A 26,056-nucleotide genomic window follows, 5' to 3' on the forward strand; every position below is an offset into this window, starting at 1 on the left:
GCTTCTCACCAGCAATGAAACAAGACTGACCGTCTTTAGATTTGATTTTTTATGCGGTGTACAGAGGTGCATATCAAAACCTGGACCAGTTCCACAGAGCACAAACAATTTTAGGCGAGCATCCCTACCTTAGTCAATCATACGCGACTCGTCCCAGAGGTAGACTATAATATAGTCCACATAAACAATATAGAGACACCTTAACAAAAGCTATCATAACATTTGATGAACTATACAGTTATATGGTTGCAACTTGCTGTATACGGAAAACACGCTAGAGAAGCACGGAAATTCGCATCCTGGGAAAAGTAACTAGAAATATAGAGTTTGGCTTTTATAGAATGCTTGACTACGTTAGGCCTCGCGCTTTAGAGCTTCCTGGCTCGTCTGGGTCTTATGATATCCTTGGCCGGATGTTGAAAGCAAGGAGTCGTAAGTTACAGCGCAAGGATGGACTTTGCAAGCTGAATATGAAATCAGTATGGCAATCTTCTGCTTGGAGCGTTTGGTAATTCCATTTGTATTTCCCTTTCCTTTGCCCAGGCCGTCTTGTTAATTGCTTTGAAGCTTCCGCACATTTTAGAAAGGAGCACGTTGGCTACCTTCGTCACAAAGAAACACTAAAATGCTGAGCTGCGTAAGTGAAGTGGCTCCGTCGTGCAAAACTTGCCATCCGCCAAAACTGTCCATTTCTTGCCCGCTAGCTTAACCCTAAGGAGTACACCTTGCAGGTGATCTGTAAAATTATTCTCAGCAATATTAACAGTTTTAGCAATATTAACGTAGTCTTGTACATCGTGCTGTGCGGGCCCAGCAACGCCCGTCATTAATGCCACGCAATTGACGAACGGGTGCGCGAGAGCTACAATCCTAGACGCATTGAATGAAAATCTACTATTTTTCCTATATTAGCCCTACGCGTCTAGTACAGTAGGTGCAGTCGGAGGCTCTCAATTGGCATGGCACAGCATATGCATCACGTGCATGTAAATCACTCGTATCTTCAAAACGTTCTTCTTAAAGAAAGATTTGACAATTTAATATTCTCATTAGCATACTACTGAGCTGAAGATGCTTAAAAAGGGCTGCTTCTAGCTCGACGCCGGGCGGCGGCGGTTGAGGACACGGGCAGTTCATAGGTTATGTATGATCTCATCTTGCCATTACTGGCGATATAAGGGGATCGATTGATTGTTTGCCAAGCCTCGCCATGTGTTGGACTTTTTTTTCCCAGACTCGGTGTTTTTTCAACACCTCCACTTCATGGAAAGAAAAATCCTCCGTAATGATGACAGGACTTCAATGCTCGCTCCATCACGCTCCAGGCAGCCCTCCATCCCATCAGATCGCATCGGAAAACACACCCAAACGCACACAGCCACGTCAGGTAACACAGCTGCATCAATCACCCTTCTTACCGCTGGTGGCCGTTCCCCACTCGTCCAGTAGGTGACGAGTGTACGGGGTCCCAAGAGCAACCCTTCGCCCTACATCATCCCTTGCATTGGCAGATTCTCATACACGTAAATTTTGCCACTAAAGCCAACAACTACAAACAACGCGCCGAGCAGCGGCAGCTGCGCCACAGAGCTGTTCAACAGTGATGCCGGCCCGCCGCCTGTTGCCGCTGCCGGCCCCCGCCCAAGTCGTTCAAGCCCTCGACCGAGCCTGCAATGGAGGAGCCGGGAGGGGCCCTGAAGCACTCCGTCGTGCACATACATACACACGGGGCTCGCGCCGGTATCAAGTTCACCTCGTGTACCACCATCGGCAGTTCCCTCATCGCGGCCCCGAAGGCCATTAACACACAAGCGGACGAGCACACACACATGCAAGAAAATACACACACATATATATATATGTATGTGTGTGTTAATGGCCTATATATATGTATATATGAAGCGGGACTTGCTCCTGCCGCAAGACCTAAAAACCTGACCTTAAGCCCCACGAAGGTTTCTCTTTCTACTCACTGCACCCCTCCTCGACCAGGAAGCCCAACCCCACTGCCCAGCCGCGGAAGAACCCCACCTGCATCCAAGACCTCCACCGTCCATCCCTCCCTCCTCACAACTTCCGCCCTGGGTGGCCCCCCACCTAACCCCGCGCCTACCTGCACACGTTGGGTGCCAAGAGAGCCACCGTCGTGGTCTGCTCCGGCGTCTGGAAGGCCTCATAGACGCCCTCCTTGACCTTGCCAGCTCCTCGCACTGCGGCTGCAACATCCTTGCCGCCGGGCCCTGGCCCAGCTCCGAACCCAGCTCGGCCGCGGCCAGCAACAAGCCCGGCTGAGCCCAAGCTTGTGGTGGCACCGGTCGCCGTACCGCCCGTAGCTGTCGCAGTGGGCCCGCTGAGGGCGCCCACCATGGTCGGTCCCGGCAGCGGTGGCGGTGGTGGTGGCAGCCCTGTCTCCCAGACGTACACCCAGCCGTCGTCTGAACCGCAGATGAGGTGCTGACAGCTGGGGGACAGCGATGCGGCGATCTGAACGGGCAATGACACGACCGGCCAGGTTGTTGTTATCGTTGTTGTTATCGTTGTTGTTATCGTTGTTGTTATCGTTGTTGTTGTTGTTGTAATGGCGGTGGCGGTGGTGGTGGCAGAAGAGGTGGGATCGTGTGGAAACAAAGCAAACAACATCAACTGGGCGGCGGGGGGTATCAGAGGGGGCTGGGCGCCGGGTGTTAGGAAAGCAGGCAACAACTGGTCACCTCCTGGCCCAAGGTGCTGCTCCTTGCCTGCCGCAAATTCTTCCTTACCAATGTCTGTATCTGTACGTAACGCTGCAATTGACCCATGGGTCAGGAGGACCTCACAGCAGCAGCCCATTGCCGCAGCCCCCACGCATCTCTCCCAGTCGTCGCGAAAGCTTTTCCATAGCACCTACCTTGCTTTTTGGTGACCTATTTTGTTATTCCCTGGCCTACCTGCGTGTTCGAGTGGCGGTGGCCCTTGAACTTGCGTTCCTGCGAGTCCGTGCGGTGGGCACGGGTGTGAGGTGCATGGGCGGGGTTGCATGGATATGGAACGGAATGAGATTGAATTACACTGAGAAGTATAACTCGTCGCGGCAGTGGAGCAAACTAGTGGACAATTGGATTCGGGCCCTGGGCCCTGAACAGAGCATTGCTCATTTAATTAGTGGAGCCAAGAGTTTAGGCGGTGCAGGGACTGGCCCCCACCTTACCTTATCCTTAACCTATAGGATAAGGTAAGGTGCCCATACCTTCACCTACAGACACATGAAAAGAACGCATCGTCAGATGCAACACACAACACGCACAACACATATACGCAAACAACACACGCACACATACATACATACATACATACATACATACATTTCCCCTCATCGCGTCTCAGATCATAAAAACACATACATACATACACACTAGGCAGGCGGCTGGCAGAGGTTAAGGCCTGACTTCTGCTCCTGGCCGACCCGGGTTCAAATCCGCCTGCCGGCTCCTCGGGTGTTTGAGGAGTGTTGAAATGGGAGGTGGCCCCCCATCACATGGAGGATGTAGGACGTAATAATATCAACATACGAGCCAACCAGGAACCAAGTTGATGCGCCGTTGATCCGCTAGATTTGGTTGGATGCTGGTGGTGAGTTGCCGAACCCAGCGAATATATTCTGAAGTCGGATGGGGTGACGGATTAGGGTGCCCCTCTAGCAGGGGAGAGCAAGGACTGCCCCGGAAAGGGGGCCGCTGGCGAAGTTAACCACCCTGTAACAACATACATACATACTTTCTTCCTCAAATGCCCACACCCACGGCCGCATAGACAAGACACGGAGGTAGATACACGCACCTGCGTGTAACCCACGTAAAGCCGTATCCGGCTGTCCGCGCTCGTGATGACGTACAACTGGTCATTGCCGTACGTGTACGGTACCTGCACCAGCCCTGTGACCTTGCGCCCGGAGCCATGCGGGTTCTTCACATCCAGCTGCGTCAGGTAGTCCAGGCCGCCACTGCTGAACTCGTAGTGACGTGCCTTGCCGCGCAGTGTGCCCGCCACCACTCGGCTGCCGTCCGCAGAGAAGACCACCCGCGTGATGAGGTCCTGGGGCACAGTGGCGTACGCCACCACAGCCGCGTCGGGAACGCTCCATACACGGATCTGCGGCGTGGAGGGCGGAAGGGGAGGGAAAAGACGAACCACGAGCGAGTGAAGCTGCTGCCAAGGAGGGAAAGACTGAGCTGCGGCTGATGTAAAGATAGCAGAGGGAGGGAGGGGTGTGGAAGCACGGGCGGGCAGGGGTTAAGGGGGGGCGGGCTGGGGAGAAGTACTACACGGGAACAAGGGAGAGGGACGAGGGGGTGAGAGGGGAGGAGGAATGGGATGGAATGGGGCAGTGAGGAGGGCGGGGGGAGCAAAGAAACGGCCGCATGCTGTAGGAGTCCTGTACGAGCAGGGGCTAAAAGCACTTAGTGTTGCCTAGTTGCACGGTTTTAAGCAGTTCCACGTTTACAACTTCTTCACACTCGCGCCGCGGCAGCAGGAATCAGGAAAGCTATACAGAGGGTTGACCGGCGGGGCAAGGCCAGAACGCCGCCCCAGCCCTGTCATTAATAACATAACACTCCACAATGAATGGTCCACTCCACCTTCCCACCTTCCCATCTGCACAGCCCGTGACGATGCACCGCGGATCCGACGGGTGGAAGCAACAGCTCGTCACAAAGTCGGGGTGCACGAAGGACCGCAGGCACTCGCCAGACGGACACGGCCTGCCTGCACCTCCTCCACCACCACCACCACCACCACCACCACCACCCTCGCCATCCGCGCCGCTGCCGCTACCGCTTGTCCTGCTGATGCCGCCGCCGCCGCCGCCGCCCGCAGCGCCTCGGGTTCCGCCCCCCATGGGCACATCGATACACCACAGCCTTGCGGTCTGGTCAGCGGATGCGGTCAGCAGCAGACGACATTGGGACCAGGACAGGTCGAGGACGTCGCTCCGATGGCCAGGGAGGCTCAACAGCGGGCTTTCAGACAGCAGCGGCGGCCGGGACGCAGTGGCTCCAGTGGCTGCTGCTGCGGCGGCGGCGGCGGCAGAGGCAGTCCCGGGACCACCACCACCCCCTGCGGTGCTGCTCGCAGCCGCGGCGGCTGTGGCTGCGGCAGTGGTGGTGGTGGTGGCAGTAGACGGTGGTGCGGTGGGGCATGGAAATGATGTCGGGACGGGGTCTTCGCGAGCTGGCGATATCAACTTGGACCTGTTGGGGGCCACCGTGACGGTGGCAGTGTTGGCGGTAATGGTGATACTTATGTATACGGGTGTTGGTGATGGTGGGGGCAAGTGGAGGAAAGACGTAGGAATCATTGCGCGTCGGCTGTTAGCGAGGGAGAAGGGAGGGAAAAAACGAACCACGAGCGAGTGAAGCTGCTGCCAAGGAAAGACTGCTGGGGCGGATGTAAAGAAAGCAGATCTGATCAGTCGGCGGTTGGGAGGAAGGTCAGGAGGGTGAGGGCAGGAGGGCGGGTGTGTGTGGAAGGGAACGCAATTGGCGCCGTGCAAGGACGTGGGTTAGCGGCCGGAGAGAGAGGGAAACGGCGTGACGCGACCGGCATGAGCGCCCAGCACGGGTCCCGGCACAGGTCCACCGCATAGCCATGACACCCCACATCTCTCAGCTGGGAAGACTTTGCCCCCAGCAGACCCTCTGTCTGCATCCATCCAGCTAAGTAACGCTGTGAGCTTTTCATGCATCCGTGCGTTTCCCAACCATACCCAACTATATGCCACCCCACCCCACCCCACCCCGGCGGCTCCCGCCTCTTGCCAAAAGGTGGACAAAGGAGAACCACGGGGCCAGCGGCGCACTCCCCTCCCCTAGCCTACCGCCGGCGATGTACGCACCCCCGATGTACAGAAGTACATACAGGTGCCCCCTTGAATGGATGGGGCAGTGGCCCCCCTCACCTTCCGGGCGAGTACCAATACACACTCCACACCCGCAGCACCCCGTCGCGCCCCGCAGTGGCCAGCAGCCGCGCGTCCGCGCTGAACTTGACCGCCCACACCGGGCCATCATGGCCCAGGAGCTCCTGAATCATGCGGACCTGCGACATCACACGGCGACAAGGGCGACAAGGGCACGCATGTATCATACGTGTGTGTGGGTGCGGGTGTGGGAGGAAAGGATAAACGGAGGCCTTAGATGCAGGCAAGACTAGGGCCATGTGTGCCGAGACTTAAGTGTCTCAGCGGAGCCGTTGGCTACCACTTGTGAGCTGCGAGGAGCTCATATCCTCCTCCTCCTCCTCCGCAGACCCGAAACTCTTCCAGTTCCCCAGGCAACCCAGGCTAAGCCAGCTGCACCCCCGGCCCACCTCCAACCCCGCGCACCTGCTGCAGCTGCCGCCCCGCGGAGCGCCTGCCACCAGCCACCCGCGCGGGCTGGTTGAGCCAGGACTTGGCTGTCTGAGGCGGGGTCGCGGGAGAGAAGGGGACAAAGGTTAAAAAGCGGCGGGAGAGTGGATCAGGTTGGGGCGGATGACGTGGCGCACGCACGCACGAACGCACGCGTGGGATGCTGCACACTTGCCGCTGCTGACGATAGCCTGATGGCCATCAGGCGACGCGCGGATTCCCATCTACATGAACGCCATCTGATGAGCTCACCGGCACCGCTCTGCTGGACGGCCCAGCCTGGTCCTCCTCCAGCAGGGGTATCCGCATGTCCTCTGAGCGCTGGTGCTGACCACCGCCCTCAGCCAAGGCAATGGTTGACAGAGCCGTAACCGATGTAACCAGGGGCGCAGCGGCCGCCGCGGCGGCGGCTGTTGATGGCAAAGGCTGGGAAACGAGGCCACGGAGAGATGGCAGCGGTGGGACATGGGGCTTGGAGGCAGCAGCAGCGGCGATGCCGTCGGCGGCCCCTCGTGGCGCCGCTGACTTACGGTTCGCATCCACTGCCGTCGTTGACGAAGGACGGCTCGCGGCGTCCCCCCTGGACGACGATGCACTACAGCTTGGATCTCTGGGCAGTGAGAGCGTGTCAAAGGCCGTGGTCGTGGCGGCTGCGCCCCCACCGCCGCCGACCTTTGGGCCGACCTTTCCGTCACCGCCGCCGTTGCTGCCGGGTGCTGACATGTCCAGTGCTTCACCAGGAGAGCGCTTCTTCTGCACGCCGTGGATGGGTGAGCTGGCGGAGGTGGACGCCACGCTGCCGTCGTCAGAGCTGCGGCGGCGGCCGCCGTACAGCGCGTCATCGTCACCTACGACGCCCTCCAAGCCGCCGGCCAGCGCGGAGCCCTGCAGGACGCACGTGGAGGCGGCCACACCGCAGCCACACCAACCAGCACCAACCGTAACTGATTCAACCAACTTGCACGTGCTCCGCTGCGTACACAGCTGCACCCTGTCCACGTCTCTCACGCCGCTACTCGAGAGGAGAGACGGGAACAAGCGCAGACGACAGACACATGCAGCTGTCTGCAGCTTCACACCCCGGCCTGGCGCCACTCCATAGCGCCTTCATAGCCATGACGGTCAACCACAGCCACAGCCACAACCCAAAGAGGCCTCCAGCATGCTTAACCAAACCCTTGCCTTGCCAAGCCTCGCGTCAATCCTTACAACACTGCCCACCGCGCCAGGAGCTGTCGAGTTGTATCGCAGTCACGGCTTCGGCAGTTTTGACCCAATCTGGGTTGTAAGATTTGGGCCACACGAATTCAGTTTCGCACTGTTTTTCCCCGCCACACTGGTTGGTTGATGAATTAACAACCAAACGTGGCTCGACCCGATCTGGGTCGACTGAATTGGGGCCAGAATGGCACAGGAGCCTGGCTGCCCTATCTCCTTCTGTGACGCAGATCATCAACACCAGTAATGCCGGCGCGTCACGCCTAGAGTCGGCGTTGCAGAGGCAAACCCGGCGGAGGGGTTGTGTGTCGGAGGGGAAGGGGAAGGGGGGGCCGAAAGAGGGGTCGTACCTCCTGGACTCCGTGCTCCAGAGGCCCCGCATCTTCAAGGGGCTCGTCCTCGCGTCCCCAGGACCCAAAACTGCCGTCCTGGCGCAATCCATGCTGCGGTAGCTGCTGTTGCTGTCGCTGCTGTAGCTGCTGTTGCTGTATCTGCCGCTGTAGCTGCTGCCTTTCAATGCGCTCCTCAATCTTTTCTTTGACGTTTGTCAGCGTAGTCTTAGCCCTAAGGACGCGTGCAGTCGACATGGGTGGGCTGGGATGTAAAAGGAATGTCCGCAGGAGGCCGGAGGGAAAAAAAGATTGAGGGGCCTAGCGCCCAGCAGCGTAGAGCGGAATCCCCCAGGTCATAACTTCGGACTAGTAGGACCCATGTGCGCGTGGCAAACTGGTTTCACAATGGGTTCCTAGGGACTTTGACAGCAGTGCAGGAGGTGGCAGCTACCAAATGCGTTTCCTTGCAGGGGGCGCGGCGTGTTGCCGGTCACACGCTCTCCGTTGTGCCGTGTGCATGGGAGAGGCCGCCCCCACTTGTCGGTATCCAGCGCAAACCCCGGTGCACCCTTTACGTACCAGGTTTTGAGTTTTTTTGTGCTCTTCAGCCATGCTTTCTTCTTGGCCCCGATTCCCCGCACGAGCTGTCCCTGCGCATGGAACAGGGGGACTATCACCAGAGGGCTGCCTAGCTGGGTTGCACCTTAATGGCGAATAGGACAAGGGGTGACGCCCGTTCCATAGCGGCAGTGTGTGCAAGACCAATGCACTTGAATTGTTGCACACAACGTTGTCGAAACGGTGCCGCTCGAGCGTGCCCGCGGCTCACATACGTACCGGCACGTCGTCATCGTCCAAGGCTCCCATATGGTCCGCTTCGCCATAGTTATTGTGATGCCCGCTAACGGATGGTTCCCGATTGTCATATTCCTCGAGGTCAAACTCCTCCCCTGTGTCAAGGTTCTTAATCCGCATAGCTGGGCCCCGCGGATGTAATTCAGCTTCATGTGCAGCGCCAACTCGAAGCTCCCGAGAATTCTCATCTGACCTTTTTAATGCATCATCGTCGTCGTTGTAAGCAAGCGGAAAGGGTTCCGTCATGGCGGGACTACGGGTAGACTCGCGGGCCCATTTTCATATTTTCAACCTTGGCGTGTTCCAATTCTACAGCCTTATAGTTTCTAATTTCTATTTAACTTATTCAGGTTATTTGTGTGCCCCAAGCTATAACATAGCTGGGCTACCGTATTACTGGCGAATCCGAAGTAGAGACGGTTAGAGCAGGTTACGACACGGCTAGGCAGGGGCGCGCTGACCGCCAACGGAAGTTACAGAGCGGTTATGCGAATGGTCTGAGGCTGTGTGGGGCATATCTTTCGCCATTTTGGGAAAGAATGCGCCGTGACAGGCCGCTTCATCACCGGCCTGTCACTGCTGGACGGCGCCTTGTGAGAACGTGGATAATTGTCGCTATGACTCTAATAGCAGTTGTCAACTTATTTTACATTTGGCCTGTTAAGCTCGGGTCCTCTCCCGCCAGGACTGCAACATCCAGCCTCGTTCCGCACATACGGCTGCACGCGCGCAAAGAGCTAGCAGAACTTAAAACTGCTCTAAGTGACGGTCTGCCATCCCCCTTTGTTCGCCTCCACTGCGCGGATCAGATTGCTGACTGTGAGCAGCTGTAAGTTGGCATCCGTCCTGTACCGGATGTAACCCTTGGCCCCTACACCCTTTCTCACAAAAAGCCACCCACAACCATAACCACCAGCACAATGCAACTACAAGGATCTGCTTGGATACATCCAACCCGTCCGTTTCCCCTGCACCTCTCTGCCCTACAGGCGTCGCAATGGCCGCTGCAGCACTCATCTTCTAGATGGTTTCCACACATGCCTGGTGCGTTGGGGACACCACATGTTCGATCCCCAACCCCGGGAACCCTTCACCCCTTTTCACCCCTCCTCCTTCCCCTCCTTCCCTTGCTTCATTCGCCAGTGGTTCGCCGTACCCTTCTACCGACCTCCCCCGCAACGCCCATCCTCTTACCCACATCCATCATTTGGATCACCGCTAGCACTATGTCGATGTCGTGGCACCACCTCGATGTATCTTGGGTTGCAGAATGGGTTGCAGAATGGGGAAAGAGGTGCTTCTGTGATCGCCTACAGGCTAGCGGCCCTAGTGGACCTAGCGGCCCTAGGGAACTAATGGCGACTGACTCCCGCGGAACGACGACCGCGTTGCTTCCGCGTTGCCAGCACCACACGGCGACGCGAGTCCTCTTCTTGCGTGCGCTGCAGAAGGCCAAAGGAAGGGTCCTACTCCCCTGCCGCAAACCGAACTCCTTATCCATTATGACCCACGGGTCCGTCCACCCCTTTTTATGGGTTTCCTTGCATGGATGAAACCGTTTGGTCTCACCCCGTGCACCCCCCGCGCAGTCATCCTGCGGTGTCTGTCCCGCCCTGGAGCTGGCGCTGCGCAAGTCCATGAACCTGACGGTACGGCAGTTGGTGGTTGTACGGCAGGCAGGCCCGCCACGGTGTGCGGATGAGGCGAGCTGGTGCGATCAGCTGGCAGAGACGGCGATCACGGAGGGGGAGGCGGAAGCAGGGGGCAAATCCGGAGGAGGACCAGCAGCAGCTGGAGCAGCGGCGGCGGCGGCTGCGGCGGCGGCAGAGTGCGCGTCGGGGCCAATGCAGCTGGTCGGCGTGTGCAAGGTGAGTGAGCGAGCGAGCGAGTGAGTGATTGAGGCCTCTAGCGGAGGTCCCCCAATGTGGCGGGGCCGCTCTCCTCCTCTGCTACTCTTCCCCCTGTCACTCCTCCCCCACGTCCAGCAATGCGGCTAGGCGCACCTTATCTCCCTAAGTAAAACAATGCGCAAAGCAACCGCAACCACCACAACAACCGCAACAACCACAGCAACCACAATAACCACAACATCTTCCCGCCTCGCCAGAACCTCATCTCCCCTCCCTCCGCTGTCCCGCTCCTGGTTGCCAGGCGACCTGCGGCGCCTGCTTGTGGCCGGAGGCAGTTCCCGATAGCGGCGCGGGAACACCCATAGCACCATCATCATCATCATCATCATCAGCAGCAGCAGCAGCAGCAGCAGCAACAACAACAACACCCGAGTCCGCGGTAGGCGGCGGCAGCGGCACCTCAATCACCGCCAGCCAAGGCAGCGGAGGCGGCGGCTGCTTCGACGCCGCAGACATGTGCGCCTGGTGGGCCCGCAACGACCCACGGGTCTGTCAGAGGGCCGTGGAGGACCTACAGACCTGGTGGTGGGTGGCAGTAGTTTGCCGCCGCAGCTGCGGACTGTGCAGCGGCGCCGCCACAGGGGGTTCCACCACCACCACAGCCGCCGCCGCCGCCGCCGCCGCCTCGGCGCTTGCCTCTGCTGCCCAACTGGGAGTCCAGGTGGGCGAGGCCGCGGACGGCTCCCCCCATGTGGCAGTGTTCCAGAAGCTTCCGGAGGAGCAGCAGGGGGAAGCAGCAGCAGCAGCAGCGTGTACGGACACGCAGGTAAGAGTTAGCACTGCAGTCTGTAAGGGTGCTACTGCCGCCGTTATTAGGGCCCCGCCACCCACGGCCCACGTCCACATGTCTGCTGCCACGGCTGCCTTTTCCTCTGTCTCCCCCCTTCCCAACCACCACCCCGCCCGCTACCGCTCTCTCTGTCCTCCGCCTCCGCCTCCGGCTCCGGCTCCCCCTCCACCTCCGCCTCCGCCTCCGGCTCCGGCTCCGGCTCTGCAGGATCAATGCGGTAGTTGGGCCTCCGCGGGTGAGTGCCGACGCAACCCGGGCTTCATGGAGGGGGCCTGCCCCAGGTCCTGTAACGCCTGCCCGGTGCTGGTGAACCTGCCGCAACCCCTGGCCAAGGTGGGGTGGGGGTTGGGAGGGGGGTCTTTGATGTTGGACACCGCAAACGCTGCCAGTAATGGTGTGCAAACTCCCAAGCCCCATGACCCCCCTGGAGCGTAGGCAAGGGGGTTACGATACGCGCCCCATCGGTCCTGTGCCCGCGCCTCTCTCTCCCCGAGGGCATTCCGTCGCGGGGGCAGAGGAATGGGAGTTGGGGGGGAAACACGTCAGCAGCACGTGGCATGTTTTCCTTGCAGGTGCCGATAGTGATTCGCCTCCCGCGCCTCGCCCTTCTTCCTCCTTTTCCCCCTTTTGCCGGACTAGGATAGTCGGGCCGAGCGGGTCGGGCGCGTGTTGGGAGTTTGGGAGGAGCACTTGCATGTCACCAGCAGCTTATTACCAGCAGCTTATCATCAGCCATTTTTTTGACCAGCCTCTTCAATTCCGCCGCCAGGCCGGCGAGCAAGTCTATTCCAGCTGACGTCATTGCTTCTTTACTCTTTCGCCGCCTTTACACCTACCTTTACCATATTACGGCTTAGTTCTCCTGCTCTCTTTCTGCGCGTAATTTAGTCTTGGCGGCTAGGTAGGTAGTTTTCCGCTGTCGTCATGACTTCTCACATCATCATCCCGACTGGACTTCTTCTTCACAACCGCCGACTGATCAGATCTGATTTCTTTACATCAGCCGCAGCTCAGTCTTTCCTCCTTGGCAGCAGCTTCACTCGCTCACATGGTTCGTCATTTCCCTCCCTTCTTCCCCCCTCCCCCGCAGATCCGTCTGAACAACGGTGTCCTGCAGCCCTCCGTGGGCTACGGGTGCGCGGGTCTGGGGGACCTCACCAGCCGCACCGTGCGGTGGGCGCTGGAGGCGGGGTACAGCCACCTGGATAGCGCCCAGGTGGGGGAGGGGGAGGGGGAGGGGGAGGGGAGATGGCGGGTTTCGGAGCTGCAGCACCGGCTGGTGCCGAGTGCACTTTGCATCGTTTGATGTTCCCCCAACCACGCCTTTCGGTCAGTTCTACGTTTGATACACTCTTGCCCTGGCAGCAGCTTCAATCATGTGTGGTTCGTCTTTCCCCCAACCACCCCCCAGACGGCCCAACCACAAACACCTCCCAACCCACCCCATAATGTCTTGACCTAGACTATCCGTCTACCTCTGGCATCTGCTTCATTCGCCACTGGTTCGTCTTAACCCCCCAAAACATATGCGTACATACATACATACATACATACATACATACATACATACATACATACATACATACATACATACATACATACATACATACATACATACATACATACATACATACATACATACATACATACATACATACATACATACATACATACATACATACATACATACATACATACATACATACATACATACATACGCACAGGCCCGGGAGTGGTACCGGGAGGATCTGGTGGGCCAAGCGCTGTACGACTTCCTCAACGGACAGACAGGAGCGGAGGCCAGCGGAGGCAGTAGCAGCGGAGGCAGTAGCAGCGACGGCAGTAGCAGCACAGGCGGAGGGGGAAGGAGAGGAGCTGTACGGCGGGAGGAAATTTTTGTGAGGCGGTTGGCATGGAGGGAGGGAAGGAGAGAGGGTGTTGGCGGTTGGCGGTTGGCGGGTTTACGACATCATCATTGTCATGGGAGAGGGCACATGGGAGCCTGAGACGGGGGCATGAGGTGAAACGCCGGGGTGTGGGTGGGTTTTGATTCATTCGTACAATCCACACAACTTACATTTGTCGTACGATGCAGAGAGCGGGGGACAACAGGGGGCCTTAGTTGTTGCCAGGACATGCCGGCACAGATCTCTTATAATCTACACAAGCACACACGTATACAACACACACGACAAAAACGCAGACGCACGACACTGATGGCTATCGCCATCACCAGCCCCTCTGTAATCGGTCTTGTATGTATGTGCGTGTTTGTGTCTGTGTGTGTATGGGTTGGGGTCCCTCCTCGTGACTGCGTGCTCTCCGTCCCCTTGACTTGCCATCTATTCCCCCCTCCTCCCCCACCTCTCAGGTGACGTCCAAGTTACACCCACGCCATCTGGGCTACCAGACCACGTTGCGGCAGTTCAATGCGACATTAAAAGGTAGCTACAGGGAGGGCCGGAGGGGGAGGGCCGGAGGGGGAGGGGCGGAGGGGGAGGGGCGGAGGGGAGGGGGGATTACAGGATTCAAAACCCCAAGGAGTCAGCTGTCGACAGCCCCAAGGGCCCTCAGGTGGAGTGACGGGGGGGCGCTCCCGGATCGGGTGGTTGCTGAAGGGAAACTAGCAGCACCTCGCGCGACATGCCGACATTTTATTATTAAATAGTTACAAGGCTTTGATAAAACCGCCGGAGAAGACTATGGAGATGCCGTACTCCGATGCCCCTCTCCCTCCTGTCCGATTCTCCTCCTTCCCCGCACCTCCTTCGAAGCCTTTTGGGGAGATATCTGTTCTGCGACTCGACAGCAACCCGGGGTACCAGCCCGCTTTTCCCGGCACCCTTCAAAACACGCCTTATGCCTTATCGAATGAACCCCTGTCTGTGTTTTCCCGCGTCGTCAAACCTAAGCCCCTTTTTCGTCGTCGTCCACCGACCCCGCTAAGCTCCCCCTCCGGGTCCCCCGCACTGCCATTGCTTCCCTCCCCCACCTCCGACACCTTCTGTGTCGTCCTGCGCCGCCTTTGCTATTTTTAGTTCCGTGCGTTTTCATCCGTTTTCATATAGGTTCTTTAGGTTTTCTCGTTTCCAGCTTTCCCGGTCAGCTAGTTTAATACTCCTTTTCAGCAGCATTTGCATGCGTTTTTGTATCTTTATTTTCATTTTTTTCGCTGCTCACAACTCTCCCACCTCTCTGCCTTGCATGTGCCTTTGCCCGCTGCTCCTGCTGCCTGGCCAGGTGAGTCCAAAGGGTGGTTCGAGCTTCTTTGGTTTATCGCGTTGGCGTCGGTAGGCTAGCCGGAATAGTTTAGTTGGGTCGGTCGGGTCAGTCGCGCGTTCTAGTTTTTTTGGGGGGTTGGGAGGAGCACTTGCATACCGGCAGCCCTTCAGTATCAGCAATTCAGCCTTCTCTCCTGGCCAGCAACTTTACGCCACTTTTACGTCAGCACTATTTTACTCGCTGCCTTCACTACTATTTCTACACCTACTACTTTACGGATTGGCTATACTATTCAGCTTTTTATTTCTGGCGGCTTAGGTAGGTAGGAGTCCCAACATCTACGTCACTTCTTCATCCCGAGGTTACAGTCGACACAGTCGCCACGGACGCCTTTCGGTCAGTTTTTACGTTTGCTACTATCTTGCCCTGGCAGCACCTTCAATCGCGTGTGGTTCGTCTTTCCCCCACCCCCCTAAACACCCCCCCAACCCCCCAACCCCCCAACCCCCCGACACCCCTCCCCACCCTAATCTTGGAGGATCCATCTACGGTGTATTTTCTTTTCGTCAATGCTCTGTCTGTGTTTTGTCGTGTAAACCCTCCAACCCCGCACCTCCCCCCCCGCAGACCTGCGCTCCCCCTACGTTGACCTGTTTTTGCTTCACTACTCGGAGTGTTGGGGGGACCTGTGCGGCGGGGTGCAGCCCGAGGGCACCTTCCTGGATAGCTGGCGAGCTCTGGAGGAGGTGTACCAGGCGGGGCTGGTGCGGGCAATAGGTGGGAGCGGAGGAATGGGTTGCTGGGGAGAGGAGGGGGGGTGTTGGGTGTGCAGCTGGACAGGCATATACGCATGCTGCGATGTGATCGGCATCAGGTTGCCGTACCAACCCCCTCCCGGCTTGTTGCGTCCGTCGTAGAGCGGCACTAACGGCGCCGTCGAGGCCGCTCACCCACCCACTCCACCACCACCACGGGGTCTTCCCCGTTTTCCAGGGATTTTTAGTCCCTTACACACACAGATGCACACACAGATGCACACACAGATGCACACACAGATGCACACCCAGATGCACACACACAGTACGGCACCGTCAGCCACTCCACCATGGGAGTCCAGTCTGGTGGTGGTGGTGGCGGTGTCCTGCGCGCACGGCACCGCCAGCGCCAGCACTACCTCCACTTACCTCCCATCACCCCCGTCACCACCACCGCCACTAACACCACCACAGCACGTCTGTAGCTGATTTTTTGTTGTTTCCTGCATACCAGTTTCCCCCTTCCCGACCCTCCTCCCGCTCCCAAACCCCATCCCCCGCCCTCTTCCCCTCTACACACACACACACACACACACACACACACACACACTGTGCACCCCGCCTGCAGGCGTCAGCAACTTTTCACCCGAGCAGCTCACTCGTCTGCTGACGTCAGCGCGTGTACGGCCCGCGGTACTGCAAGTCCACGTGGATCCGCTGGGCCGCAATGAGGCGCTGCAGGCGTTATGTCGTCGAGAGGGCCTAACGTTGACCGCCTACAGTACCCTGGGGACGCAGTGGGGGCTTAACGGAGGGGGAAACCCCGTACTGGGTAACCCGGTGTTGAAGGCCATTGGCCAGGAGGCGGGAGCCTTGGCGGCGGCGGGAGGGTCGAGGGAGGGCAATGGGAGCGAAGGAAAGGGGGAAGGAGGGAATCTCGGGAGGAGTACGGCACAAGTGGCGTTGCGGTGGGCGCTGCAGCAGGGGCTGGTGGTGCTGCCGCGCTCGTCCAATCAGGAGCGGATACGGCAGAACCTCCAGTTGTACGACTGGGGCCTGACGGCGGAGCACATGCGTCGTATCGCGCAGTTGCGGCCTGGTAGTTAGGTTCAGGTAGTTAGTTGAGAAGGGTGTGTATGTGTGAGTGTGAGAGGGGCGGGCCCGCGTGGGTACGTGTGAGGGTGTGGGTGAGGGAGTGCGCAAGCACAGCGAAAGGGGAGTAGACAAGATGAACACGGAGGGCGAGAGTGCCTGTGTCTCTGTGTTTTGTGTGAAAGACATGTTCAAAATGTGGTCTTATACATATATAGTCATACGAATTGATTACGGTTCTATGGTGGTTAAACCAATATATAATCAGTGTGAAATATGTATGGTGGATCCCCCCCAAAAAGGGAGGGGGTGTTCGACGGCGATTCAAGGTAAACGTTACTCAAAGGTAGCTCAGGTAGCCCAGGCAGCATCCGCCACTACTGCTGCCCTTCTTCACCTCCTCCTCCTCCTCCTCCTGCTTCGACTCCTTTTCCTCTTCCTTCTGCTGCACCTTCCTCTTCCTTGTAACCATCCACGATTTTCCAGCAGCGAGCGGCGGCCGGGGGCCGCAGGGGGCCGCCTAAGAGGCCCCCGGGATGGGAGGAAAGAAGGCGACAGCGTCTTCGGGGAGGGGGCTACCAGCAGCAGAATATACTGGCCTTAGGGGAGGGCACCTGCGCAGGGTGTCAGGATAAGGCCGCCTGGTGTGTGGCGGCCGGGGACCGGAGGATAGGGGCATGGGGGCCTTCCGCTACCCGCACAACCTCCCGTAGACCCGTAGGCAGCTGACCTTTTTACTTACACCTCTGCATACTGATTCCCCCGATATCCCACCCTACCCCACCCGCCGGGGGAGGGGTAAGGAGGAGGAGGGAACTTGGGGGGGGAAAGTCACGGGGAAAGCGAACGAAGGGAAGTGCCTGTGCCGCGATTTTGAATGCATGGAATCCCTTATTACAGTCATTGACTGTGTCGATATCTTCTAGGATTGTGCGAACTTACGACGCAGGGGTGCAGGAGGGGCTCCACACGTCTCGATGACGTCGTGACATTTTGCACAAGGGCTATACAGGAGCAGTCTTGGTGCTAGGTGGCCGGCGTGATAACCTGTTGCTAGATTCTCTTGATCTCGTCCAGGACGGCGTTTGAATTGTTCTTTTATAACATGCGCGGGCGGTCCAAGGCGAGTAGGAAGTTAAATGCGAGTCGTTTGTGGACGGACGTGCGTGTGCTTTTTTGCCCGCGCACGCTGCCGCCATCAGCTGCTTGGGGGCTATGTTATGTTTTGTTTTTCCTGACGAAGGGAGGATGAAGGAGCTCACGCATGGAACGATAGTTATCGTCCCTTTTTTGGCGGTGGAGGCGCGGGATGTGTAACACAGCACCGGGCGGTGTACCGTATGGGAAAAGCTCCCTATAGCGTGCCCAGCGTACCCAGGCCTTTCGCGCTTTTTGTGGCGTCAGTTCTCCTTGGGTGGGGTTTGATTCATATCACAAACTCGTATACGGGCCATAGGTTGGGCTGTGTACGGGCGCACGTTTATTTGCGATGCACGGTTTAAGAGGTGGTAACATCAGCAGTTCCAGATTCGTTGCTACAAAAGGCGCTCAGGCGCTTTGCCTCACACGGGCGAGATTGGGGGCCTCATGCATGGTTCGAAGCTCTTCAAGGACAGCTGTTGCGGACAGGTGCGACACAACCTTTGCGGATATGGGTATTGCTGTGCTGTGTGGGTTGTCGTTGATCTCTGGCTGCAGGACCTACTGAGGCCTGCTACCTGGTGTTACAAGCAACGCCTCACGATCTCAAACAGTACAAGTCTACTAGAAGCTGTAATTTACGCCGTCCAGGCGAGGCGAAATTATGGTACGGCTGCCGTTAGTACGGATACTCCTTCGAGCGAAGAGTGTGCATAGTGAACACTGGCATTTTGCGTTATCACCAAATTTTCATGCTGGTTGACTAAGCAAAGCTAGGTCTGGCTTTTTGTTTTATTTACGACCGGTCTACTGGTTCCTAATTTCGCAAGATGGCTGGTATGCAAGGAACTCGTTTTGTGCCATAAATAGTTCATCTAAGCTCTTATAACCAGTTATCTATATTCTTGTATCCTTTCAGATGCGAGCAAAACAGCGAGCACATCGGGGCAGGATATCGATGTCGCGCAGCTAAATAAAGATCCGGAAAAGATTAAGATTCTCATGAAGCGCGATCCTAAATTCATCACCCGTCTCATATCGGTACGAGCTGCGGAGGCCGGGTTTTGCTTTTGCCATCGTGTTCACACTGGTATTGGCTTTGGGCACATGCGCAGCAACTTGACAAGAGTATGCACGCGTTGATTCTTGAAAAAATGCGACGACAAGAAGAAGTCGCTGCTGCTGAGGTAGGGTTTGGAGTCTCACGCAGGCACGTCGGGGGTATTTGGTCGGGAGAGCAAAAGCCGAGGGCAAAGACATAGCCAACCAAGCCTAAAGCGCACCATCTCTCTTACAGAGCACGTCCCCTAGTGCCTGAGCTCCATACCTTTAGCTGAGCACCGATACACACCTGAGCTGCCTTCTGCCTTCGCTATCTTGCAGAAAGAGATAAACCAGATCAACGAGACGATACGGACACACATCACGCCCAACATGGTGGGTGCCTGAACGTAATGGCATGTTGTGGGGTGATAATTCCGACTCACATCCCTTAGACGTGAGCCCTTATTCACGTCCAGCCTTGTGACACGTTCACGAAGAGGATACGCCGCACACGTGTCGTGTCATCCGTACCACTGCTGTACCAATTCCACGACGTCCGGATTTTTAAATGCGCGACTCATAATAATGGCGCATCCACGCGTCCATCCATTCATTCGTCCCGGCCGGGTCCTCCTTGTCCAGGGTCCTACATCGCGCTCCTTTTTGCCTTCGTCTCAAAGGCCCTTCCTGACCCTCCTCTCGTTTTCCCCCCCAGGAGCGGTTAAACAAATCCATCCACGCGAAGACGGAACTTAGAGAGAACCTCGCAAAGCAGATTGACGCGTCCATGGGCAACGTAAGGCAGTGGGGGCCCCTGGCGACAGCAGCCAACATCCCTAGGAAGGACACCTAAGGACAGAGTCACGCATTGAAGGCCCGGGCACCCGCACCATAGTAACCACCGTAATACGCACGCCTTGAGGTGGCAGTGATGGTTAACGGATAACGGGGCTCCAGGCGACGAAACCCGCCGCACACGAGCACAAGAGCAATGCCTGCCGGCTATGTCCTCCTCGGGAGAGTTTATAATTGTTTAAGCTTTTTCATACAAATAAAAAGGATATCGGTAACAAAGCCAAGAACGCAAAATCAGCTATGCGGCAGCTCTAGCTTCAATTGAAACAAATGTCGCTTATTTTCAGCTACGTCAAAGCGCAAAGCGAGTAACTGCCTAGACTTCCCGCTGTGTGTAAGTTCTTGAATATCTGATCCGTATCGGTGTGTATGTATGTGTGTGGTGGTGCGTGCGGTGGTTAGGTACGCAATCTGGAGCAGGAGGCTCGGGCGCTCATCCAGAAGACGCGGCACACAGCCGGGAAGCTCATGGTAGGGGGGGAAGGAGGGGTGTGAAGGGACTTTGGTTGGGGATGGTAAGGGATAAGGGCCCTGGCTTGAACGGAATTCATCGTATCGGGAGTAATTCAGAGGCGATGCTGGATAGAGCCGTAGGGTGAGGGCTTTAGGTGCAAGGTACCTTAGTGTTGGCGAGGAGTGGTTGGCTCCATGGGTGCAGCCGGTGGGGATAACTTCCAGCAAACAGTCACCAAACCACCTAAGATAAAGTCACGTGTCCGGCAAGGCCGTTTGCCTTGTTGTGGCAAATTCTGTTGAATGGGAGCTCGATTGAATCGAGACGGGGGACCAGTGGGAGAGCAATTGTTCATTGCCAATGTACGCAGCCAACAGACTGTCGCTACATGTCGTAATGCACGCAACCCCCGTCACTTTACCCATCCCGTACCGTCCGTCCCCATTTCCTCCGTGCTGCTTTCACTTGCCCGTCCCCCGACGCTATGATCCCCTTCTTGCAGCGCAATACCGCGACACAGAGACTGGAGGAGGCGCGGGGCTTTAGCGCGACGGCGCCGACCACCACCATCCTTAAGGGGGCCGCTAGCCCCGGCACAACCGCACTGAAACCCAGACCCGCCTGAGCGGTGACACGTTTTTCCGTCTTGCCTGGCTGACCTGACTGAGCGCCTGGGACGACACGGTGGCTGTGCTGCACTCATCCTGCTGCTTGTAAACGGGCAGAGGTCCGTGAGCTTAAGTATTTCTTAATTACGCCTCAAAAGGAATGGCTCAGTGTTTTTGTGTGCATGACTCTCCTGACCCTATAATAGCTGCGCGCGTCTTCTTTGGACAAGCTCTTGCCAAGGTCCATAGCGCGTGACGGTGTATATGTATGTGTGTTACATAGTGGGAGCTCTACATAGTGGGACCGGTGTGTGTGTCAACAGGAAGCAAGGAAAAGTTGTACAAACGGGTAGGAATGCCAGGACCATGGAGCTTGGTGCAAAAACGTGCACCTAGGAAACGTATGCGGTCATAGGGAGGGGGATGACTGTTCTGATAGGGACACCTGTAAGGGAGATGGAGGACCCACCCGGGGAGGTGCGGTTGGGAGGGTGCTAGTTGTAGGGACAGAGAAGTGGCCGGATAGATAAGCTGCGTGCCCAGCGAAGGAGCTGGGGCACTATGGGACGTTCTGAACGTAAGGCGGGGCGGTTGGCCGCAGCGGATGAAGCGAGCAAGGATGCGTCAGGGCTGGAAAGGTTTCGCTGCCTATGACGCTATTACGCCATGTAAGGTGTCGGGGCCACTCAGAGCACGATTTCTCTCCTTTCCAAGCCACGGACGCCAACAAGTATGGACTGTGCTCCGTAGTGAAATCTTCGGGGCGCTGGCGTTAAGTACCTGTGTACAAGTGGTGGGCAGGTGAACACCCCAAGAAAGGCATGTGTACTAAGAGGCATGTGAGCTAGCATTAGCATAATGCATCTTGGTTGTATTTGTAATGCTTGCGATGCTTGGGCATAAGTTCTGCGGCTCCCCAAGGAAAACGTTGCTGTGAACATTCCATAGTAGTTGCGTGCGGTGCGTTACAACTAGTGGACTTGTGGGCAGCCTTAATATGATAAGAGCAGTAATCGCCAGCGTCAACCCCTACCTTGCAAAATTACTTGTTAGGGTACTTCAGCTGATCGGCTCGGCTCACCGGGCCAAGGTCCCGTACGCTCGTCCACCTTGGTTCTCATAAATTCCCTACAAGCGCAGAACATTATACTTCTCGGTTTATCCCAATCCCTGTTCGACTTTCTTATAAGTAAAAGAATCATGTCTGGACGTGGCAAGGGCGGCAAGGGGTTGGGCAAGGGTGGAGCCAAGCGCCATCGTAAGGTGCTGCGCGACAACATTCAGGGCATCACGAAGCCGGCCATTCGTCGTTTGGCACGTCGTGGCGGTGTGAAGCGCATTAGCGGCCTTATCTACGAGGAGACTCGCACGGTGCTGAAGAACTTCCTGGAGAATGTCATTCGGGATTCGGTCACGTACACCGAACATGCTCGCCGCAAGACTGTGACAGCTATGGACGTCGTCTACGCCCTGAAGCGCCAGGGCCGCACCCTCTACGGCTTCGGTGGTTAAGCTTGTGGTTTCTTTCTTGCAGCTTCCTTGCTGCTCCCAAATACCCGGTGTTTTTCAACACCACCATTTATTCCAATTGTGATAATTAGGTACTGAACCGAAGCGTGTACATAACTGCAGAGTCACTGTCCAAGGGAGTATCTTCTGTCCATGTTTGAATCGCAGCTTTACTATCCGTAGGCCATCATCCCGAGTTCGTTTCCTTGTCGTTGCTGCAGCCAAGGTTACCGATCAGCAGTTGCATGTGATCAGGCGTGCACACCACGGTCCATCACGGTTTTCCCACCATCGCGGTTTTTCCCACGCAACTATGAATATTAGGCACGACGCAGGAGACGATCAAAGGAAACGGTAACGGGTTGCAGGAGATAAGGTGGCCAGGAACCATGTACGATCCACTCCTTGGCAAAGGGCTGTTCACGGGGGTACTTGGCAGCAATCATAGATGCTTGCTACACGGCCTTCAAATCGATGTTCTCTGTATTATCTTATCCATCAAGGGCCACACATCAGTTTTGCACACAGTAGGACGCCGTACATGCATCGTGCATGCCTGCCTCCCCAAGCTTTAAGAACACGCACATACACAAAAATCTTTGTAGGGGGCTCCCGCGTAAACTATCACGGCTTCACGTTGAGACACGATGCTGGGACGCAATACCGAAAGGTGAAGTTACAGGTGGTCTAGAACCTCTCACCATAAACCCTGCGCCCCACCAGCGCAACGGTTGCGATCAGAGCAATCCGGTTCCCAAGTTGCTAACTACTTGCTTTTTGGGCCGCCGGGTCTGGCTGGAAATGGAAAAAATGAGACCACGGACCCTGCTGGGAAGGAGGCTAGGTCGCAAAATCCCTCATGGCAAGTGTCTGTAGCCGTAAACGGAGGCACCCCGTTCAAGTCTGTTATCACAAAGCCGTAAATGGCGGAGGACGTTAGCCCTTGCCGTCTGCAGAGCCGTGGCGGCAAAAGGCCTGAGGCTGCGACTCCCAAGCTGTGTCTCCCCCAGCCGTCAACCATGAATGCCTTTGCCTGATGGAAACGGCCGAGGTGTTTGATAATGCCAACTTATTTGGCACCCTTCACCCCATGGCTTTGGCGAACCCCGCAGTGCAATGCCCCCGGGGCTCAGGTATGCATGGCGCACAGGGCCGCAAGGAGCTCGATGGTTAGCAAGGTGTTTGGGGCTCCGAACGTCGACTGCGCCAGCTGCCTCTCAACAACGGCCGATGTGGCTACTGCGCCAGTCGCTTATCAAGAGATCTGGGAGGGGGGAATCGGTAAAAAAACGTGATGCAGAGGTATCGTAGGTGGGAATGGCAGCCCACGCGTACCTGAACGCCTGGATGGCAAACGGTACGCAGGCACAACGACGCGACAGGCCAAACAGCAATTCAGCTTTAGGAGAGCACGTGTAGTACAGGTGCCTATAGTTCATTTTCGGGAGCAAAAGCTGTGGAGACCATCTGGCGGTATCACCGTTTCAGCTGTGTCATCCGCGAGGCCGTTTTCCGTTGGCTTTTAGGCGATTTGTTCGATGCCCAGTCGTCCGATGCCCGATATGGAGCCTAATTGAGAACGTACTTCAAACCCATGGAACATATGCTGGAAAAAAATCAATGCGCACCCGAGTGCCTTGTAGGCAGCATCCAGGTCGTCCCGCATGCCCCGCATGTCCCTGGCGACCTCTCTTCCTGCAGCTCTCAATGACAATAATGCTTTTGCAAGATTGGAGTTGCAGTCCTGGAGCCTGAAGCGGACTGCGCGGAGTCTTGACAGCCTATAATTTAGCAAGTTAGGGCAGTTTGGGACCGGTACGTCAATAGAAGTGGGCTTTTAGTGATATCAGGAGCTGTTGAGTTTGTGGAAATCGTAAATCCTCTTACGCTAGTACTTGCTCATCCTGAATTGCTTGCAATGTGCTCTCGAGGGACGACTCATCAATTGACAGGGCAATGCTGCCCGCCGAATCAGCCATGGCAACTATCAGCCATGGCAATTATCAAATCCTGCAGCTTCTGTCATGTTTTGCACGTTTTTCGCTTGCCGTACAAGTTTGAACCGACCATCTGAGCCCATGTGGCGTCTCGACTGACACTCTTGATCGCATAACGACGAAATAACGGGGTAGAAATTCACTCTGTACTACTATCACACTTGTGATTTTACGCTTTCAAACATGCGGGTCGCCCGTGCGTCCGCATCCGCAGAGGCCATGCTGTCGTGGGCTGTCATCCTCGCATTCGTGGGTCTCAGTCAATGCTTGGCGCAATCTGTCCACGTTGATGGTAATAAAGTGGTCGAAGTGGTGAGCCGATAAGCCTGGCGGCTGTCTGCGCTTTATGAACACAGCATACCATGCTTCGGGGAACGTGCGGTGAAACCCTTGCCCGCAATCCTACTGCGGCTGCAGCTCACAGTGCTCGCCAATTTTTCTGATCACGAAAACCCAGCGGTCACCCGTATCCTGTTTTCGCCGAACGACATGCTGGCACGGGGGTAAGCAAACATTCCCGGCAGCCTCTGCCGACGGCACCATACACTAATCCGCTCCGAGCTACAAAACTTATCCTTTGATTGATGTTCCAGATTTGTCAAAGATCTGATGCGCGAGAACAACCTGATTGTGAGGTGGGTCCTGTCCGAAAACCCCCGTCGTCGCTCCGCCAAAACCTACCGTCAACCTACTGCTCGGCTCTGATCCCATCCCTGCAATCTGTTCTTTGACATCTTAATACCTTCAGCTCACTCCTTATGCCCTCTCTGATATCGGTGCAATGCCGTTATCCGCTGTTTGTGCTTTGTCCTTTGTTTGTGCTTTGCATGCCCGGGCTCTATCCATTGTAAGGAGGCAAAATTACGAGGGGAACAGAAGCTGTCCACTGTTAGGTTACTGGTTCGAATCCGAATCCGGTCTTCTTTGGTTTCGCAAGTCCATAGGAAGTTAAAAATTATCGTCATTAGTATCCCATAGCTCCTAAACACTCCATGCGGTATTCAAACATCTTTTCCTCCCCCCCACCCCACATGCCCGCATCATGTCTGGTCCAGGGAGGACGCCATGGGCAATATTTTCGGGCGCTGGGAGGGCAGCAACCAAGCCGGCGGTGTCGTACTGACGGGCTCCCACTGCGATGCCATTCCTCTGGCTGGTGAGGGCCACCGCTGCACACACACACAAACAAACTTGCCGTACACCGTACTACCGTACGAAGTTTGGATGGGCCTCCATTTACATGTTTCCCAAGCGCGCGCGATATTACGCATGCGTGTGTATGTATGTATGTGTGTGATCGCATTCAGTTGTTGATGTCTAGGGCGGTGTGTGTGTATGCGTCGGTGGGGATGGTGTGAAGTGCAAAGCCTGCGCCTGAGCGCTCGCGGATTAAACGTAGGGGGGTGGTTTTAGCCCTGTAGCTGCTGCTGCTGCTGCTGCTGCTGGGGAGTGTTCTGATCAAAGACTTGGTCTCTGGACGGGAGAACTGGGTCACCTAGATCTCCGGCGCTCTTATGGGGACGTGGAGGTTCTAGAACCTTCTGTAGAAATATTCTCCCGATGAAGCCGATCAAAGACGTGTCGGTGTGAGTGTTTTGTACTGCGTACGGCCGCGCAGGGATGTACGACGGGACGCTGGGCGTGATTGGAGCTATTGAGGCGGTTGCGGCCCTGCAGCGCTCGGTGAGTTGCTGCTACTGCTACCGCTACTTGAATGCGAGGCCTTTGGCACTGATGTATTGCTGTACTGCTGTACTGCACGTGTGGCAGTGGGGCGGGTGGTGGGGCGCGCCCGACAGTTGGTGGCGGTTTGGCGAGCACTTGTTTGGGGAAGGGGGAAAGTCAGATCAGCCTGAGATCTTCTTGTCTTTTGCCTCCCCTTCACCCCCG

General features: G+C 56.6%; 5 protein-coding genes across 5 annotated transcripts in view; 4 read left to right on the forward strand and 1 right to left on the reverse strand.

The window, feature by feature from the left end:
- Nucleotides 1-1,487: 1,487 nt before the first annotated feature.
- VOLCADRAFT_86245 (uncharacterized protein) lies at nucleotides 1,488-8,910 on the reverse strand (the record flags this gene model as incomplete). Its single annotated transcript, XM_002946164.1, has 12 exons — nucleotides 1,488-1,668; nucleotides 2,114-2,484; nucleotides 2,928-2,966; nucleotides 3,227-3,232; nucleotides 3,817-4,128; nucleotides 4,625-4,682; nucleotides 5,936-6,075; nucleotides 6,362-6,436; nucleotides 6,638-6,795; nucleotides 6,916-7,397; nucleotides 8,515-8,585; nucleotides 8,773-8,910. The coding sequence occupies 12 exons, from the start codon at nucleotides 8,908-8,910 to the stop codon at nucleotides 1,488-1,490; spliced, it is 2,031 nt and encodes a 676-aa protein (XP_002946210.1).
- A 497-nt stretch (nucleotides 8,911-9,407) lies between these two features.
- Nucleotides 9,408-10,787, forward strand: VOLCADRAFT_115790 (uncharacterized protein; the record flags this gene model as incomplete). Its single annotated transcript, XM_002945811.1, has 4 exons — nucleotides 9,408-9,619; nucleotides 9,780-9,834; nucleotides 10,380-10,658; nucleotides 10,776-10,787. 4 exons carry the CDS (start codon nucleotides 9,408-9,410, stop codon nucleotides 10,785-10,787), a joined length of 558 nt encoding a protein of 185 aa, XP_002945857.1.
- Nucleotides 10,788-12,538: 1,751 nt separating this feature from the next.
- Nucleotides 12,539-16,574, forward strand: VOLCADRAFT_55182 (uncharacterized protein; the record flags this gene model as incomplete). The annotated part of the gene is made up of 5 exons (XM_002945812.1): nucleotides 12,539-12,769; nucleotides 13,862-13,934; nucleotides 15,340-15,489; nucleotides 16,096-16,248; nucleotides 16,339-16,574. 5 exons carry the CDS (start codon nucleotides 12,539-12,541, stop codon nucleotides 16,572-16,574), a joined length of 843 nt encoding a protein of 280 aa, XP_002945858.1.
- A 5,286-nt stretch (nucleotides 16,575-21,860) lies between these two features.
- Nucleotides 21,861-22,172, forward strand: hstH4-11 (histone H4; the record flags this gene model as incomplete). The annotated part of the gene is made up of 1 exon (XM_002945813.1): nucleotides 21,861-22,172. The coding sequence occupies one exon, from the start codon at nucleotides 21,861-21,863 to the stop codon at nucleotides 22,170-22,172; it is 312 nt and encodes a 103-aa protein (XP_002945859.1).
- A 2,399-nt stretch (nucleotides 22,173-24,571) lies between these two features.
- Nucleotides 24,572-26,056, forward strand: part of VOLCADRAFT_55680 (uncharacterized protein) — a gene marked incomplete at both ends in the record, with an annotated part of 4,752 nt that continues 3,267 nt past the window's right edge. The window contains 4 exons of the mRNA XM_002945814.1: nucleotides 24,572-24,669; nucleotides 24,760-24,801; nucleotides 25,222-25,322; nucleotides 25,785-25,918. Coding sequence (XP_002945860.1) covers nucleotides 24,572-24,669; nucleotides 24,760-24,801; nucleotides 25,222-25,322; nucleotides 25,785-25,918 — 375 coding nt within the window. The remainder of the gene's footprint in view (nucleotides 24,670-24,759; nucleotides 24,802-25,221; nucleotides 25,323-25,784; nucleotides 25,919-26,056) is intronic.

Source organism: Volvox carteri (genome assembly GCF_000143455.1).
Source record: "Volvox carteri f. nagariensis unplaced genomic scaffold VOLCAscaffold_1, whole genome shotgun sequence".
In the NCBI taxonomy this organism is placed as follows: domain Eukaryota; kingdom Viridiplantae; phylum Chlorophyta; class Chlorophyceae; order Chlamydomonadales; family Volvocaceae; genus Volvox; species Volvox carteri.